This window comes from Lampris incognitus, chromosome 12 (assembly GCF_029633865.1).
Source record: "Lampris incognitus isolate fLamInc1 chromosome 12, fLamInc1.hap2, whole genome shotgun sequence".
NCBI classification, from domain to species: domain Eukaryota; kingdom Metazoa; phylum Chordata; class Actinopteri; order Lampriformes; family Lampridae; genus Lampris; species Lampris incognitus.
In genome coordinates, this window is record NC_079222.1 from 21,153,704 (window position 1) to 21,172,081 (window position 18,378).

The following is an 18,378-nucleotide window of genomic DNA, read 5'->3' on the forward strand; positions in this document are numbered from 1 at the left end:
TACTAGCACCTCGTCTACTCAGTTGGGGCGCCTGTTCAGGGGGGAGGGGGAACCGGGGGGGATAGTGTGATCCTCACGCGTTACGTCCCCCTGGCGAAACTCCTCACTGTCAGGTGAAAAGAAGCGGCTGGCGACTCCACATGTATCGGAGGAGGCATGTGGTAGTCTGCAGCCGTCCCCGAATCGGCAGAGGGTGTGGAGCAGTGGCTGGGATGGCTCAGAAGAGTGGGGTAATTGGCCAGGTACAACTGGGGAAAAAAAAAGGGGGGGGTTAAAACAAAATAGAACTTGTCATGTAATATACAAGGGATACTGCTGGGATAGGCGCCAGCGACCCGAATTCGAATAAGCGGCTTGCATAATGGATGGATGGATGGATGTAATGTACTTTCTGTTTCTCTCTCTCTCTGCAACTCCCCCCTCCCCCCTTTTTCCCCTCCTCACTTTCTTTCCCTTCAGGTCTCCACAGGATGGAGCGAGAATGAACAGAGAGCGGCTTACAAAAAAGCATGAACTGGAGGTTTATTGAGGTCATCTGCTTCCTGTTTATATGGGACCATATAACAGTTCAGTCTTCCCGCCAGGACCCGTCGGCCACTGAGCAACATGTCACCAAACAATATGACTGGCTCATCTCGGACCGCGGACCTTTCCACCACTCTCGGAGTTACCTCTCCTTCGTGGAAAGATTCCGCCAAGGATTTACAACCAGATATAAAATTTATAGGTGAGTCTACTACTTTTCAGTCACACATGTGGTGCAGAGGCCACACACAGTTTCCAAAGCAGACAGGCCAGCTTTATATATTTTATTTTTTTTTTTCAGTTTCTTTGCATTTCTTTCTACTTTGTGTATCGGTTGCAAAAAGTTGCATTTTTTTGCAGTTAATGATAGCCACTCTCAGGAAGGTGAAGAGCTAGATTTGATTTCTTGTATGTAAAAAGTAGTGAACTACCGTGCATACTATTAATAAGAAATGCAGTTAAAATTTTTCCATAAGAGAATGATAAAATATCCCAAATGTTCCACACGGTGCACGTTTCCAAGCTTGCATTTTCCCTACACAGAATTGATAGCTTCAGAAACTGCTTTGATATGGTAACCTTGCTTGGCTCAGAGCATTGGCTGTTTGCAGTTTTATGCATTATTTTAGGTTTGTTAAAAATACGTATGTGTAATGGTATCACTGCTATTCGGCGAGCACAGTTGTGGTATACTTGGCTTTAAAACACCGTCTCAGTAATAACTCCAGAGTGTTCGATATTTGATACGTGCCCATACTAAGAGCTGCAGAGCAAATATGCCTTTTAGCAGCTCACTGAAATACAGTTTCAGGTAGTAGCTTTGCTCATATTTTACACTGTACCATGCTATGCCTTAATTCATTAATTCACAAGAAGCTATTAAAACCTTTTCTCTTTTTTATTGCTGACTTTTGACATTTTGGGTTGTGTATTATGGTTGGCACTTTAGCCCCTCTACTGGTAGTGCCAACTAGAAATGCCAGTGAAGTTATAACTTACTCTTTATGGCCTATAAATTACAAGTAATTTGAGAAGAATTCAATACAGTTTCAGTAGCTCATGCTGAGTGAGTGTGTGTGTGTGTGTTAAGTTTAGAGCTGTCATTTATGATGCATCATTGGGCTACGTGCCTTGAGTAGGTTAGAATAAAGGACTTGCAATCGGTAAATGAAAAACACAAGTTGGGAAACAAACTGTAATGCCAAATTTGTGTGGGTTTAACGTTAACATTACAGACACTACGCCACCGAGAGGGACATTACTGGCTTCAGCTGTGAAGTCTCAACTTTTATGCATCCCCCCCCCCATCCTTGACACAAAACAATGTTTCAGTCAGTAACTGCCATAGGATTCACCTTTATTTTCTTCTGGCACTGTGCATTGTAAAGCATCTTGCAGCTGACTGATGAGGTACTGCAAGCAGATGACTAGGGACCTCCCTTTACAGCGTGATATGCTTTGATTTTCTTGCAATTTTTTTCTGCAGCCGAGGTTCTTCGGGTAAGAGGGGGAGACAGCAACACAGTGAAAGATTTGTTTGCTACATTCCTTTTGCAATTCTTTCACAGGATTTCATCTCATTTCCATCTCTTTTTTTTCTTCCCCTTGGTAACTTGCCACAGTCCCCGGTCCCTCCTGGCTTTCCTGCCTTGATATTGTCACATGCACTGTAAACAACACATTTGCATAATGCGAGTCTTGACAGACTGGGATAGTGCACAGAGACAGGATTCTCAGAGGCAGAGCTCCTAAAACCAATTCCCACAGACACCACGCAGCCGTCATCTGCATCTCGTGGTGCTGGAGTGATTGTTAAAAGTGTAGTGGGTGTGTTTATGTGTCGGATCGTGCTGGAGGGGCTGTTGAGCCCAGGTGGCTGCTCTTGTCCCCCCCCCCCCCCCTTATCAAACCATTAGAGGCATCAAATTCAGCCGTCAATGCAAGGTATCGCTTTGCTTATGACAAGACAATTAAATCTTGCATCAGTACTGCGAAAAAATACAGTGCGCTTCTCATTAAAAATTAAATGTGAAAAACTGCAGTCACATCTGTCAGACATCTGTAATACTGTCAGACAAATTAGCCTTACTTATCTGTCAAGCAGATGACGATACATGTGGAGTCGCCGGCCGATTCGTTTCATCAGACAGTGATGAGTTTCGCCAGGGGGACGTAGCGCATGGGAGGATCACGCTATTCCCCCAGTCCCCCCCCCGAACAGTCGCCCCGACCAACCAGAGGAGGCGCTAGAACTGCTGATCCGGGGAGGGCTGCAGACTACCACATGCCTCCTCCGATACATGTGGAGTCACCAGCCGCTTCTTTTCACCTGACAGTGAAGAGTTTCGCCAGACGGATGTAGCGTGGGGGGGGGTCACGCTATTCCTCCCAGTCCCCCCCCCCCCCCGAACAGGCACCCCGATTGACTAGAGGAAGCGCTAGTGTAGTGACCAGGACACATACCCACATCCGGCTTCCCACCCGCAGACACAGCCAATTGTGTCTGTAGGGACGCCCAACCAAGTCGTGGGTGACACGGGGATTTGAACTGCCGATCCCCCGTGTTGGTAGGCAACAGAATAGACCGCTATGCTACCCGCACGCCCTCTGTGATAGAACAAGATAAAACATTATGAACAAGAATGGAATATACTCATGACAAATACCTAAAGAAATGTGATAACGGTGTCAGATTCAGATTTGCCTTTTTGGGATTTCTGCTACTTTTCACATGCAGCCAACAAATAAATCAGAAAAAAAAATATAAATCCCTCACGCTAACTGGCAATGAGGAGTGAATCGCTTTGTAAATTTCCCTGGGGGCTTCTTCTGTCTTGCCTATTTAGTGGTGGAAAGTGGTTGAATCAGTTCTGGGGGGCAGACAAAGCATCCATTCCTCTCGGTCTTTCTTATCAAGAGATATTACCTTGGAGGCTTACTGCCCTGACATTGCCAACCTGATCTGCAACAAACAGATCTTCCCCATCTTTAATAACCTGGGCACTGTGCCCAGTTTCCAAGGCTAAACACATAGATTTAGGATGAGCCAGCACTGTGCCTAGTAATCTGAAAAGGTCACTGTCACTTGAAAGGAAAAGAAACACCACGGGGCACCAATTACCCGCTCTCCCTAGAGCTATGTCCCTTAAAGAAATGATTAAAAATGCTTTAGGTAAGTAATTGTCCCCACCATGTTGTTGTCGATTGCAGTCTTAAAATGGGAGCACTTTTTTTCTACTCTTAATGCAGATGATATGCATGAGTGTGCATTTCCTGTATGACATTCATCAGAGACAAGACAGCCACTTTTGCTGCTTGCTGCATATTGTGCTTCTTGTGTGCGATTGAATCGGACATATCAATCCATGGTCGAGCAAGTGGTGAAATTCAACGGCCTGTTTTGCTCACCCTAGCATCTCTCATTCTTTTTCTTGTACTCTATTATGGGGTCGAATGTGTTTCAGATGATGTGTGTTCACTGTTTGGTCTTTGTTCATGGGAGCTCTATCTCAAGTTGTTGTGTTGCTGAGTGAAAATCCAATATAAATGCAAATCTGGTAACCATTAATGCATTTTAAAGGCTTCAAATCAGCATTGCACTGTAATCAAAGGCGCGAGATGGAGGCTGTTATTTGGAATGAAAATATTTATGAAAATGGCATGGCCCTCATTGATCAGGAGTTGAGATGGGAAGCTGAGGTGAGTAAATGGGGAAGCTAACCCCAGACACTGGTACGGGACAGGGAGCCAGAAACTGAAAATCTATCAAATGTTTTAAAGAAATTCTTACAAATATATGTTAAAAAAAATCATTTAAAATGAATTTAAAATGGGAAAAAGTACATAATGTCCAAGCAAATTAAAATAGCATTTAACTGCCTTACACTGTATTATTGTGGTGTTTTTATAGTAAGTATTATGAAATTTCTTTTTGCTCATATTGATTCCCAAATTGTCAAGTACTGATAATGTCATTGTAAATGTTGACTATGTATGACATTTACCTTAATCTAGACTACTATGCTCCCAGTAAGTCTAAAAACGTGATGAATAGTGTACCACTTCTTTTGTTGATGTAGAGGTCATGTCATTGTATAGGATACAATGAAATTAAGAGTGCTACAGGGAAACAACACAAAACAAAACAAAACAAAACCCACCATAATATCCAAAAGAAAATAAAAATCAAGCTAACAACACAGGTTATGAAATAATAAATAAGAAATAAATACAGTGAACTTTTTGTACTTGAAGACATATACTTATTGTGCTAGAATAAATGTAATTTAAATAATGTTTGGGGCAGTTAAACAATTTCTCACCTACAACTTAAGCTGATTCTACACATGCAAATATTCAGGTTTATGACACATTCCCAAAGGAAATGCACATTTTGAAATCATCGTGTAGAAGCAGGCAGTTTTAACATGGAACAGCATAGCTACAATGATAGCTTATAGTAAGGATAGCTATTAGCCAATATCCCCTCGGAGATGAATAAGGTATTCTGATTCTGATGAAATTTTGTAAGCAGGGATTTTAACAGAGGGTGCACAGGCCAACCCTAGGTAATTATTCATGCAGTTATTGATGTTCATATTCGATCATTAAATCACAAGTTCACTCTAAACAGATACAAGCTGTTCACCAAAACCATTTCTGCTCTAGCATATGGTTAGCTGGTAGGGACATGCACTGCCAATATGCAGTGTACCTCAAGATAAATGTTTTTGCCTACTGATGTAAAATGGATGGCTGCAATTGCTGGATTTTGTTCTAACTCTCCAAAGGTTACATAACTTTAGGAGGTACATACCAACTATCATTGACTGTAAGTTTCAGTGGCATTACTGTTTCCCTTTGAACAAGTATCACGGTGTTATGTGAGAATGATCATTTGTTTTCTTGTCGATACTGTATGTGCAGTACTGTCTGGAGGAGAAAAGAGTGAACAGGGAATGCAGAGTGGAGACAGGGTCTATTTCTGGATGATTTAGATATATTATTCCAGTATGCTGCGCTGGGGTGGGGTGCAGCAGGATTGCATAATTCAGTTTTAACTACAATCAGTTTTAAAAGGTATGAGTTCACTTGTGGCGAGCTGTATTATCTATATCAAATCGTAAATACAGACTCGTTCAAACGGAATAAAAATCAATTTCTGAAGGTATCAAAGCAACCTCAACAAATCTTGACAATTACAGCCCAGCACTTTCTGGGACAAGTTTAAATCTAAATTAATATTTCATTTAAAGTGAAACGTTCAACATCCTAAGTGTTATATACTCTACCCAGGCACTGTCATCCTATAAGACAGTCAGTAACTTTCACTGACTCAGAGTAGATAAGAACCCACAAGCATGATACAGAAATGATCAGGTAAGAAATCAAAGTTAACAAGGTTTATTCCAGTACAGAAGCAATTTCTCTCGTGGGCCAAAGTAAGCCTGGCCTCCCATAAATAAAGAAATAATTAAAAATATTAAATAATCATATAAATAATCAAAATAATTACATTTAATAATTAAAAATGTATTATTCTCATGGCTGTGTCTTTATTGAGTATTATCATTTCCTTTGTTATAAAAAAATTCCATGCATTATCATACTTCTCGTCTTTAGCTGGTGTAGCGAGCAAAACAGTGTCCCTCTGCATGCTTTACAATGTGTAGTTAATGTCCTCTGCACTCTCTAGCTAGCGGTCATTGAAATGTAACCATTGCTCGAAGGTGGCCAGCTTTGCCTGGTTTCCCTTAGATTAAATAAGTAAAAGGTTTAGCCAATCAGACTGACTGAGCTCAACATCGAATGGTCAATTTAATGTAAAAAAACAAAAACAAAAAAACAAACAAGTGAGGCCAGGTTGAACCTGGCTTCTCATCAATCAAATCACTTTCGTCGTCATAAAAAAAGAAAAAAGAAAAACTGCCTGCAATGAGTCTCCAACAAGCTAGCCTAATACAGGTAGCATGGACGGAACCAGTTAGCAGACTGGGTGGAGACAGGGACCTCAAGTTTCTTGTAAAAATTACTTTACTAAGCTTGCTTTTGAGATCAAACAGAAGGGTAGTCCTACCCCATTGCCCACTGTATATCAAATTAATTGTGATATTTATACGCAACTGGGTGCATCTGAAAACCTTCAAATATGTGTTTGTTCTTTAGATGATGAGAATAATCTCAGAGGGAGCACCAGGTTTTACACTGTATAGATCTAGTGTGTGATTGTGTGTGCATCTTTTAGAGTGAACAGTATTGTTGTTTCTTGCTGATTGCAGTTATATTGTTGGAGATTTCCCCTCACAAGTGTACGCACAGAATTTGTCTGTTGCTAATAACCAGTTCTTATGGCTGTGAGAAGTTTGCATGTGCTGTTGTACAGTATTTAGAGAGAGAAAATAAATCGCACCTCGTGTTGTTCTGTAGTCCACAAAAGCCTTATAAACACTATGGTTACTGAGGAATGGGATATAAGTGTGAAGATGAAGCATTACCCCAGTAACAATAGTAATTTATTCTGGTTTGTGAAAGCAAGTAACTATGATATCTCCACGTGAGAGTACGAAAATTTAATCTCCATATGATTGCCATTATATGGTGATATGATCTCCGTATCAAGCTGACTGGCTTCCTTAGTAAACATTGCCACATACAACCACTGTTCCAAAAAACAGGCAAGGGTCAGAACCAGGAGATCAATCAGAGAAGGCAAACCGGCAGGGATCAGGCAGAGAATCGGGGTCCAAGGGATCAGGCAGAAAATCAAAGTCCAGGGAATGAGGTTGAAGTTCAGACTGGAAGGTTCAGGAATCAGTTTGTAAGTGCTGGAAAGCTTACTGTAATGCAAAATACAATCTGGCAAGGAACTAGTGAAGATGGACCAGTATGTATGCTGAGGAACTAACGAGGGAATGATTTGCTGGTGGAGAAATGGGTGAGGAAAACCAAGTGAAGGGAATGAGGTGATAGCATGTCATGAAGGTGTGGCAGGATCTGGACTGACAGGAAGTGGGCTCTCCTTAAGTGACTTGAGTCTACTGATGTGAAAAGTGCAGCAGATGCAGAGAGACCAGCGGAGGCGCAGATGAACAGCTGCTGGGTTGATGATCTTGGATATGAGGAATGGACGTACAAAGTTTGGGCAAAGCAGGGGGCCAACTTTCTGGAGACAACCTGGAAGGGTAAGTCCCACATAGAGAGCCAGATTTTCTGTCCCAGAGTGTAGGCAGGGGCCGGGGTACGGCGATGGTTGGCTGACCTCCAATAGCAATCAAAGGTGCAGAGTATAGCGGCATGGGGCAGCTGCCAGGTTTGTTGACAACAACAAATGAAGGCTTGTGCAGATGTACTATGTTGACCTGCTTAGGAAACAGAGGAAGTTGATAGCCCTGGAGACACTGAAATGGAGAGAGACCCAGTAGCAGAGCTGGGTATTATGAATGACATAATGCAGCGAATTCGGGGGGGGGGGGGGGCAGGCATAACAGTTGCTTGGACCATGAGGTAGGATTGCGTGGAAACATGCAGCACAGTGCAGTCTACATCTCCTGGTTCATCCTCTCTGTCTGACCATTGAACTGGAGAAGATAAACCCTAAGAGAAGCTTACTGTGGCCCCCAGCTGGCTACAAAATTCAGTCCAAAAACAGGAAGTGAATTGATGCCCCTATCAGAGGGAAGCTGTGTAACCTAAACACTTGATTCAACATGACTTCAGCCATCTCTCTGGCTGTGGGTAATTTGGGCAATGGAATAAAGTGAGTAGCCTTGGAGAATCTATTTACCACAGTAAGAATAGTAGAGTTACCCACTCATGTGGGGAGTCCAGTAACCAAGTCCAGAGAGACACGAGACCAAGGATGACGGGGAATGCGCAGAGGCTGGAGGAGACCAGGTGGAGGTTGATGGGAGTTATTGTTCTGCGAGTATATGGAACATGAGGCCACAAATTCCCGCGTGTCCAGAGCCATGGATTCCCACCAGGAATCCATGGATAGGTTCAGTAAAGGGATAGGGTCCTGATCTCCACCAAGCTAGCAAACAAACTGGGAGCAATGCCCCCACTGCAGAACCTGAGAGTGTGTATCATCTGGCACAAAAAGGCTGCTATCAGGCCAAGTGCTGGAAGAGGGATAGTTAGTAAAATAGTCCTTTACCTTCTGCTTGAACTCCAAGGCAACCATACCATTTACGCAGGATCAGGGAAGAATCTCCTCTGGCTGTCAAGGATGGCCCTCAGCTTGATATATACAAAACAGGGCACCCGGTTTGGTGTTCTTACATCCTAGATGGTATGAAAGAGAAAGAATCAAAATGATTAAATAAATAACAGCGCCCTCCTGGCCTGTCTGGGACTCAGCCGCTTGATTAAACAGATGTACTCGAGGTTCTTGTGGTCAGTCCAGACAATGAATGGTAGCTCCACATCCTCCAACCAGTGTCTCCACTCCTCCAACGCCATCTTGACTGACAACAGCTCCCAGTTACCAATGTCATAGTTGCACTCTGTAGGGGATAACTTGCAAGAGAAGAAGGCACAGGGGTGAAGTTTATGGCCAATGGCAGATTTCTGAGAGAGCACATCCCCCACACCCAAATCTGAGGCATCCACATCTACCACAAACTGACAGGACGGGTCAGGCAGGCTGGGAATGGGTCAGGAGGTGAACCGTCATATAATCTTCATTATCTATTTATAGAGATAATCAGGTTTTGCAAACTGCTGTCTATTACAGCCACTGTTTAAGAAACTAACGTCGTGCAAAAACAGCTGCTTTCTAAATGTAGTCACAGTCCAGCCATATTCTAGGTTTTCACCTAGTCTTGCTTTTTTTCTGTCAGATTTACTTCAAGACGTCTACAATTACACTTCACTTCGAAGGTTATTGTAGTTATTGACATTTTGATAGGCTACGTGGTTGTTTTTCACTATGAGATGGATAGCCGAATAAGTATTAGAAATACCAATAGACTACAGTTTATTTTATTTTATTTTATCTTTTTTGGTATTCAAAACCATAACTCCTTCATTTACAAATGTGATAACATTTAATTTAATTTAAATGTGTCAATTTCATCTAAAATATATTGAAAACATGATTTTTTTTAAAAAAAAATTCCCCTCTTTTTCTCCTCAATTGTTTACAACCAATTACCCAAATTTTCCAAGTCGTCCCGGTTGCTGCTCCACCCCCTCTGCCGATTCGGTGAGGGCTGCAGACTACCACATACCTCCTCCGTAACTGTGGAGTCGCCAGCCGGTCCTTTTCACCTGACTGACGGTGAGTCATTTCACCAGGGGGACGTATAGCGTGTGGGAGGATCATGCTACCCCCCCCAGTCCCCCCCCTGAACAGGTGCCCCGACTGACCAGGAGAGGCGCTAGTGCAGTGACCAGGACACATATCCACATCCAGCTTCCCACCCGCAGACACAGCCAATTGTGTCTGTAGAGACGCCCGACCAAGCTGGAGGTAATACGAGGATTCAAACCGGTGATCGCTGTGGTGGTAGGCAACGGAATAGACTGCTACACTACCCGGACGACCCTACACTATGCCATTCATTTTAAAATAAATGTTAAAAACCACAGCCTACCTTGTTTTATTCAATGTGTTTTTATTATCATTATTTTCAAATAAAATAATTGTCTTTACAAAAACAACTTTCGGACTTCAAAAAGTTTTATTCCAAAAATGAGTCTTGAAAATGGGGAGTAGTAGTCTTATATTCGGGTCAATACGGTAGTAACCATGAAAACAAATGAATAGACTGAATGAATGAAGTACAGGGAGATAAGAAATGATTAATGATACTGTCAAAGACTCACATCCTGTGATCAAACTACTATATCCTTTTATACAAATTTGCCTTTAGTTAGATAATTTCACTTTTCCAATATAGATTTCACCTATGATGTTTTTATATAACAGATATATAGTTGGTTATACAGTAAGTGATGCATCACATTAACTTGCATGCCACATGTCTAATTGAAATTCATTACATTGCAAAAGAAATACATGTCCTCAAACAGACATAATGCTTAACATGTATTTGATCATTGATGCTGCGATGTTCAAAAGACCAGACATTCTCATTAATTTGTCAGGTTGTTATGGCACGATTTGTTTAATGTGAGGAGAATATGCACAGCTCTAATTGAAAATTTCCTTCATCAGCTCAATTAGCCAGCTAATCAGTCCCCATACAAACACCTGATCAGCACTACACCTAAGTGAATGATCTGCAGCAGATATTTGCATATGCTAACATTCTTGTCTAGTTAGCTTCCCCTTTACACAGCTAATTCAAAACATCTTAAATCTAGGGCATCTGGGAGGTGTAGCAGTCTATTCCGTTGCCTACCAACACGGGTATCATCGGTTCAAATCTCCGTGTTACCTCCGGCTTGGACGGGCGTACCTACAGACATAATTGGCCGTGTCTGCGGGTGGGAAGCCAGATGTGGGTGTGTGTACTGGTTGCTGCGCTAGCACCTCTTCTGGTCAGTCAGAGCGCCTGTACAGGGAGGGGGGAGGAATGGGGGGGGGGTTGTAATCCTCCCACGTGCTATGTCCCACTGGTGAAACTCGTCACTGTCAGGTGAAAAGAAGTGGCTGGCGACTCCACATGTATCGGATGAGGCACGTGGCAGTCTGCAGCCATCTCCGGATCGGCAGAGGGGGTGGAGAAGCAACCGGGACAGCTCGGAAGAGTGGGCAATTGGCCAAGTACAATTGGGGAGAAAAATGTGGAAAATAATAATAAAAAAAAGATCTTAAATCTCATTTTACATTTAATTCAACTTCACTTTTATTCAACTTTGTCTCAACTTTATTTTGTTTCCTTTCATTTGTAATAAATACATCATATAGCTGCAATGATTCATTATGTTACCAGTCCCTACAGGTAAAAAAAAAAGGCTGCTGATTGGAGGCTGACCAAAACATAAATCTTTGAACGCGAGTAAATTCCCTCATATGTGCAGTGGGCTTGTGTTTTTCAGAGGGTAGAGATTTGGGCCCCATTTGTCTTGAACAAAGACAAGACATATCTTTTGTTGCACCCAGGCCCCTGTTGAATGAGTTTAGATGAGCCATCTGTAATTGGATAGAGCAAGGGGCAGGTCATTTAGATGCAGCTGGCAGATCTGCTGAGAGAGGTTGATGGCAATGTTTAATTCAGCAGGCTGCAGCCGTAGAAAGGGAGAGTCAAGAAGTCGAGAGATAGAGTTGTCTGAAAAAAACGACAGAAATGTTGAGGGGAGCAGAGACACCATTCGGTGACTACACATGTACAGAGGCCAAAAATATGTGATAGAGAAAGTATGCATGGCAGAGATAGAACATGGACAGGAGGGCAGTAGGTCCTCTGTCAAAATGAAGTGGGAGAGCAGACAGGCAGACAGACAGGGAGGTCAGAGCCAAGGTGAGAAATAATCAGAGGCTCCCTCATATCACAACACCATTTTTAAAAAAATGTTTTTGCTCTTTTTTTCCTTTGCCTATCCCTACTGCCCCAACACTGTCTTTTGTCCTGTATTATATCTCCATACATATGAACTATTTGCCATTTGTGAAATTGTGGTCTGTGATGCATCTTGCATCCCACAGAAACTGGTTTTGAACATACTATGTAGAGATGGACAGCATTTTAATTAGAAGTATTTGAAATAATATTTTAATTACTGTTGAGTATTTTTTTAACAATCTGGAAAGGACATCGAATTCAATATGCATTATATTACTTCTGGGAGCATTTTTTTTTAATTTGAATGTACTCAAGAAATACCTTTCAGCAGATATCAGAATTGAGATCAAGGAGGGGCAATCTTCTGTTCATCTAAGTCACAGTGATAATGAGAATGATGCAAAGATAGTCAGCAGTCAAATCACACATGATGACGTGATGCGGATGCTGTGTGCATGGCGTGCATGATGATGTGGGCTGCAGTCAACCTGCCTTTTGTAGCACGCTCACTTCAATGAAGGTGTTCATATTGAATGGCTAACTGAAAATCACTTGTACACGTATTCTTCAACGCTTTCTTAAACTACATAATTTCTGCCTAATTATCAAACCTTACCACGTTCACCTAATGGGAGATTCAAAAAGATAAATAAAGACAATGTATTATTATTATTATTATTACTATTATTGTTTCTTTCATGTTTCCTGTTTTACTTCCTGTAGAGCCAGGTCCAAACTATGGACCTGAGGTACTATAGAGTAGATCACTTGATTGACAGTATTTGTCATAATATATGTGGGCTGTTCCGAGTAGAGCGATCTTCTGGACTGCATGGATGTTAACATTGCCAGGGATACGGTTGGGGAACTTTTCCATTCCCTTCTTCATGAGTCCTAGAGCTCCGATGACCACTGGTGTTTCTTCCGGGTGGTGTTTCGGGTGGTGCTTCTTCTCCATGGTCAGCATCTTTCTTGTCTTGGTGTCTAGTCTCTTGATGTCGTTGTCGTGGATTTTCCTTTAACCTTTTAATGGGCTCTTGCCCCAGCAACCTCTGGGAAGAATAATCATTGGACAAATATTGGAGCAAACAGAGAATCTTTAATGCATCTGCAGGTGGAGAGACATATGACCACAGAGATGTTAGTCTGTGAGGATATGCTCTGCCCCTATGCTGGAGATAGGGGTTTTTATAACACAGCCCGTCGCGTCATACCCTATGTTTCGTGCATTACCCAAGGTGTTGCAGGAAAACATCAATCATGTTCTGTGACTGGTGAGTGTCTGTAGGTTTATTCTTTTACTGCCCCAGGCCGGAGTGGCCCTCATGTTTTAATGACCATTTGTTTTTATCTTTGTGTGGGACGTTTCATACACACAGAGAAGTAGAAAACTAGAGTTCATACGGAGTGCATATGGAGTACATTTTGTACTCCACATCGTTCAGTTTCCAACTGAGATGATGTTGAAGCTGTATGTCACTACAGGTATCACTAGGGTGTTGATAGCTTCAATTCTGTTAGCTGCATTGAGTTCGCTCTTCAGTACCACACGCACTCTCCTGTGGTACTCTTTCCGAATCTTCTCCTTCATGGTTGAGTGGTGTATGCCATCTCCTTCGTTCACTCCCAGGTACTTGTATGTGCCATCTTGGTCTAGCTCTTCGATTATGGTGCCAGTGTCAAGGTCTAAGTCTGCAATCTTGGTAATTCTTCCTTTCTTGAAAGTGGTTTTGGCACACTTGTCGATTCTGAATTCTATCTTCATGTCGTCGCTGAAGGTCTTGACAATGGTGAGTAGACCCTTCTGCTGATTGTAGTCCTTGGTAAACGTCTTTAGGTCGTCAATGTAGAACAGGTGGGTCAGTTTGCCATTCTCTGATTTGTACCCATAGCAGCTGTTGTTCAGTAGATTGCTGAGTGGCGCTAGTGCAAGGCAGAAGAGCAGTGGTGATAGTGAGTCCCCTTGGAAGATTCCGCTTTTATGTTGATCGGTCTCGATGTTAACAACCCCTCTGTATGATGGAGATTCAGGATGGTCTTCCAGGTCTTCATGCTCTCCGTGATGAATTTGACAGTTGTTGTGCAGACTCTAGATCTTGAGGCTCTTCTCTATCCAGGAGTGTGGCATGCTGTCAAATGTCTTCCTGTAGTCAATCAATGCTGTTTACAATTTATTTTTCTTCGATTTGACCTCTTGCAATATGGCTTTATTGGTGAGTATCTGGTCCTTGCATCCATAGCTACCTTTCTTACATCCCTTCTGTTCTGCTGGTAACAAGATGTTTTTGTTGAGGAAGCTCTAGGTCCTCTCTGTGATGATGGAGGTGATGATCTTGTACATCGTTGGGTGGCAGATGATGGGTCTGTAAATATTTGGGTTCTGTGTGTCCTCTGTCTTCGGGAGCAGGTACGTGATTCCCCATGTGAGCCATTTGGGGCATTTCTTTGGATTCTTGATGATGTCATTGTAGGCCCACATGAGGTCTTTGTGGATGCTGGGCAGGTTCTTGTTCCAAAAGTTGGCAAATCTGTCTATCTCTGGTGTCTTCCAGTTGTTGGTCTAGTTGATGGCAGCAGTGGTCTCAGTGGTATTGATGTCTGACAATTATTTTTTCTCTATGTGTTTGTACTGATCCTGTTGTTGGTGGATCCATGTAGCGCCCTCATTGTGTATTTTGTTGTTCTCCCAGATCTTACTCCAGAACTCCTAGACCTCTTCGACTGTAGGTGGTTTGTTGATGTCCATCTTCTTCTTGCCCAGCTCACGACAGAATCGTTTTGGCCTTTTCTTTGAAGATCTTGTTTTGCCAAAAGAACTTGCTCCTCTTGTCGAATCTCTTGAGTCTCTGTGCTTTTGTTTGAATCTGTTGTTTCAGCATCTCTTTTACTATTGGTATATCATTCTTCTGTTTGATGTTGAGCTTTCATTCCAGTTGTTTAATTTTTCTCTCTTTGATGTTGGGGTTTTTCTCGACTTCACTCAGGAGTGATAGTTGTCTCCACAATTTCCTAATCTCCTTCTAAAATTTCTCCTTCCAACTGGTTGTTTTATCTTCTGTTTCTGTTGTTGTCTTTTGTCTTTTTCCCACTGTGTCTGATATGGCTGAAGCGGCCACATATATGAGCTGGTTGATTTCTGTTAGATACAATAGTCTTGTCATCTCGCCCTTTATGTTTTGGATGGCTTCGTTGGCGAGTCTGATGGCTTCTTTGGAGTGGTGGTCTTTCTTGATCTTTGGATTATTAGCCATTCTGCAATAGGGATTTATTTCAGGGTTTCACATCTCTGCCGGATGCTTACTGTCATCTCTGCTTCTTTCTCATTGTATTCTTCCTGGACTGCCTCTGCTTGGTGTTGTACTTCTGGGGGTCCATGAAGGTGGTTTCTGCTTGTTCTTCTTCCTCTTCACCAGTTGCTGCTGTCTCATCTGGTTTGTTGATGTTTAGCTCCTCGATGTTCATGTTGGGGATGCTCTCTCTGATCTTTTTTCATATGTTCTCGAGTTCCAGGTGTGTTAGTCTTTGGTTTTTAATGATGTCGCACCTGACATTGGAGAGTTTGTTGGCATCCAGATTTAATCTGCCCGTGGGGTGCTTTTATTGCCAGATGTTGTTGGCAGCTTTGGACGTTGACATTACTGTCGGGTTTAGTGAAGCAGTGTAGAAGGCTTCCATGACATCTTTATACTCTTCCCTAGACCATATCTGTCTTGTTCTTTTTGTTTGGCTTTTAGTTGTTGTACATAGAAGACCACTGTGAGGAGTGTCCTCGGTGTGGTGTTCCTCTGGTACTTGGTGGGTAGAGTTTGTTCCGGTAGCAGACTTTTCGATCCCAGCCTGGTTCCTCACTTGGGATCACGATCCTTGTTGACCTTGTACGACCGATGCGGTATGGTGATTTAGTTAGTTGTAAGTGCATCATTGTATTTAATTGTCAGAGCCCCTTTGCTGCTTGTATTGCTGACTCGCCATACTTGCGTTGCCCGGTCCGTGCCACGTGGAGGAGGGGTTGAACTTCTACAGACTTTATTATTATTATTTTTTTTTTTTTATCATTATTAACAGCCCTGAAGATTGTTGGCTAAAAGAATGTACGCCTTCATTTTATTTAGGAAAACCTTTCACACATCACTTATCAACTTCATCTTTGTTTATAACATATACTGATTTCAAGAACCCGTCCTCTGCAGAAGTGGTCTTTGCAGAACCTAACAATCTAAACAGAGGTTTTTGGTTTTTTTGTATTTTAAATAGAAAATACAATGTATTTTCATCAAATACATTCTTTGACACCAGTATACTGTAGTCCATTTGTATTTTGTAACATATTAGATTATAAAGTATATTTGCCCATCCTTGTATGTATGATCACGATGTGTATGATCTTATCATATATTTTATCTAGTATAGCTGAGCAGTTTCATGTTTAGCAGGAATTACACATGAAATAATAAATATACATCAATGTTTTCTTGCCAGTTGTGGTATGGATGCATTTTATGCATATTACCCGCTCATGTATTCTATATCAGTATTTTATGTATTTTTTTAAATTTGTTTGCTGTTTGTTCTCCTTTCAATCGACAGTGTGTTCATACAAGCACACACTAATGTACAAACAAATGTACTCGCTCAATAAAAATAAATTTTAAGTATCCCACACCATAAACACAAATGCACACGCATACACACCAACACATGCACACACACGCGTGCACTCTCTCTCTCTCTCTCTTTCTCTCTCTCATAAACCCTGATCTTATGAAGCTACACAGCAATTACAAGCACAGAGCCAGAGACTGGGCATTGACATCCCTCTCTCAGCTGCAAGTTTGGGAGAATCAACAGGGGTTGATCTGGGGAGGGACTCAGTGCCACTTCCCCTTTCCAACCTAGCGATAATCAGCCCCCGCTGCGGGATGACTTAATTACTGGCAGGGAAGGGATGGTAATTAGAGAAGAAATGGGAGGCTAGGAGGAAGTGTCAGGGTTAAGTACTGACTAATTCACTGTGTAGGACGCCTGCGCCACTCTCCCTTGAGCCTGCCGATACCACATCACCACAGAGGCAACAAGCTCTGATGTGAAGGAGATAATGTAGTTAAGCATGTGCATTACAAGTGCAAAGCCACTGGGTTGCCATATCTCATATTAATATCGTTACTCAAACTCTTGGTTCAGTATATTGCTATGAAAAGTGTGACATCCTTTGTTAGTTGTAATCATTGATCCCCCCCCCCTTTTTTCTCCCCAATTGTATTTGGCCAATTACCCTATTTGCCGAGTTGTCCTGATCGCTGCTCCATCCCCTCTGCTGATTTGGGGAGGGCTGCAGACTACCACATGCCTCCTCCGATACATGTGGAGTTGCCAGCCGCTTCTTTTCACCTGACAGTGAGGAGTTTCACCAGCAGGATGTAGCACGTGGGAGGATCACACCATTCCCTCCATTACCCCTCCCCCCCCCCGAACAGGTGCCCTGTCTGACCAGAGGAGGCGCTAGTGCAGCTACCAGGACACATACCCACTTCAGGCTTCCCACCTGTAGACACGGCCAATTGTGTCTGTAGGAACGCCCAACCAAGCTGGAGATAACACAGGGATTCAAACCAGTGATCCCCGTGTTGGTAGGCAACAGAACAGACCGCTACACTACCCAGACGCATAATCATGGATTTCTAATAGACTGCATATCACATTAAATATGCAACCTGATCTCACAGAAATGCGTGGAAGGACCACGACCTCTTAAAACTTGCATTATGTGGTGGTGGCCCGCAATGTGTTAAAATCACGTGCCAATGCCAATGGAATGTCAATTAGGATCCTTTGTTGTGATGGACACACAAATCTCTAAAAACTCTAACCCTAACCCTAATCCTAACCTCATTACATCAAAATGAGTTATATCACATGCAATTCAGTGTTTTTAGAGAAAAAAATCGTAAATAAGGCACTATAATAAATTCAGTCAAATTACAATAAAAATAACAATAACATAAGTTTTTGTTAACTAGAAACTATTAAAAACGGCTAATTGCATGATTTTGTTGAATCAGGGAATTTGTGTGTCCAGCACGACAATGGATCCTAATTGACTTTCCATTGGCATTGTTTCCGTGGTGTCGGTATGTAATTTTAATACTGTAGCGAATTCGGGGGACAACGCAACCACAGGAACTGCCGCGGCCGGGAAGCGAACCCGTATCGCCCGCACCGCAGGAGACATCGCTAACCACTCGACTAAAGGGTCAGACCCGCCAGCCAGCGGCCAGTGTGTCTTCTTACCCATGCACGTTACAATACATTACGTGCCACCACCACATAATGCAAGTGTTAAGAGGTCGTAGTCATTTCACGCATTTCTGTGAGATCATGTTGT

The 18,378-nt window shown here is 42.4% G+C and overlaps 1 protein-coding gene across 1 annotated transcript in view; it reads left to right on the forward strand.

The window, feature by feature from the left end:
- The first annotated feature begins 509 nt into the window (after positions 1–509).
- brinp1 (bone morphogenetic protein/retinoic acid inducible neural-specific 1) overlaps positions 510–18,378 on the forward strand; it is a 138,639-nt gene continuing 120,770 nt past the window's right edge. Inside the window, exon 1 of the mRNA XM_056290811.1 lies at positions 510–727. Coding sequence (XP_056146786.1) covers positions 510–727 — 218 coding nt within the window. The remainder of the gene's footprint in view (positions 728–18,378) is intronic.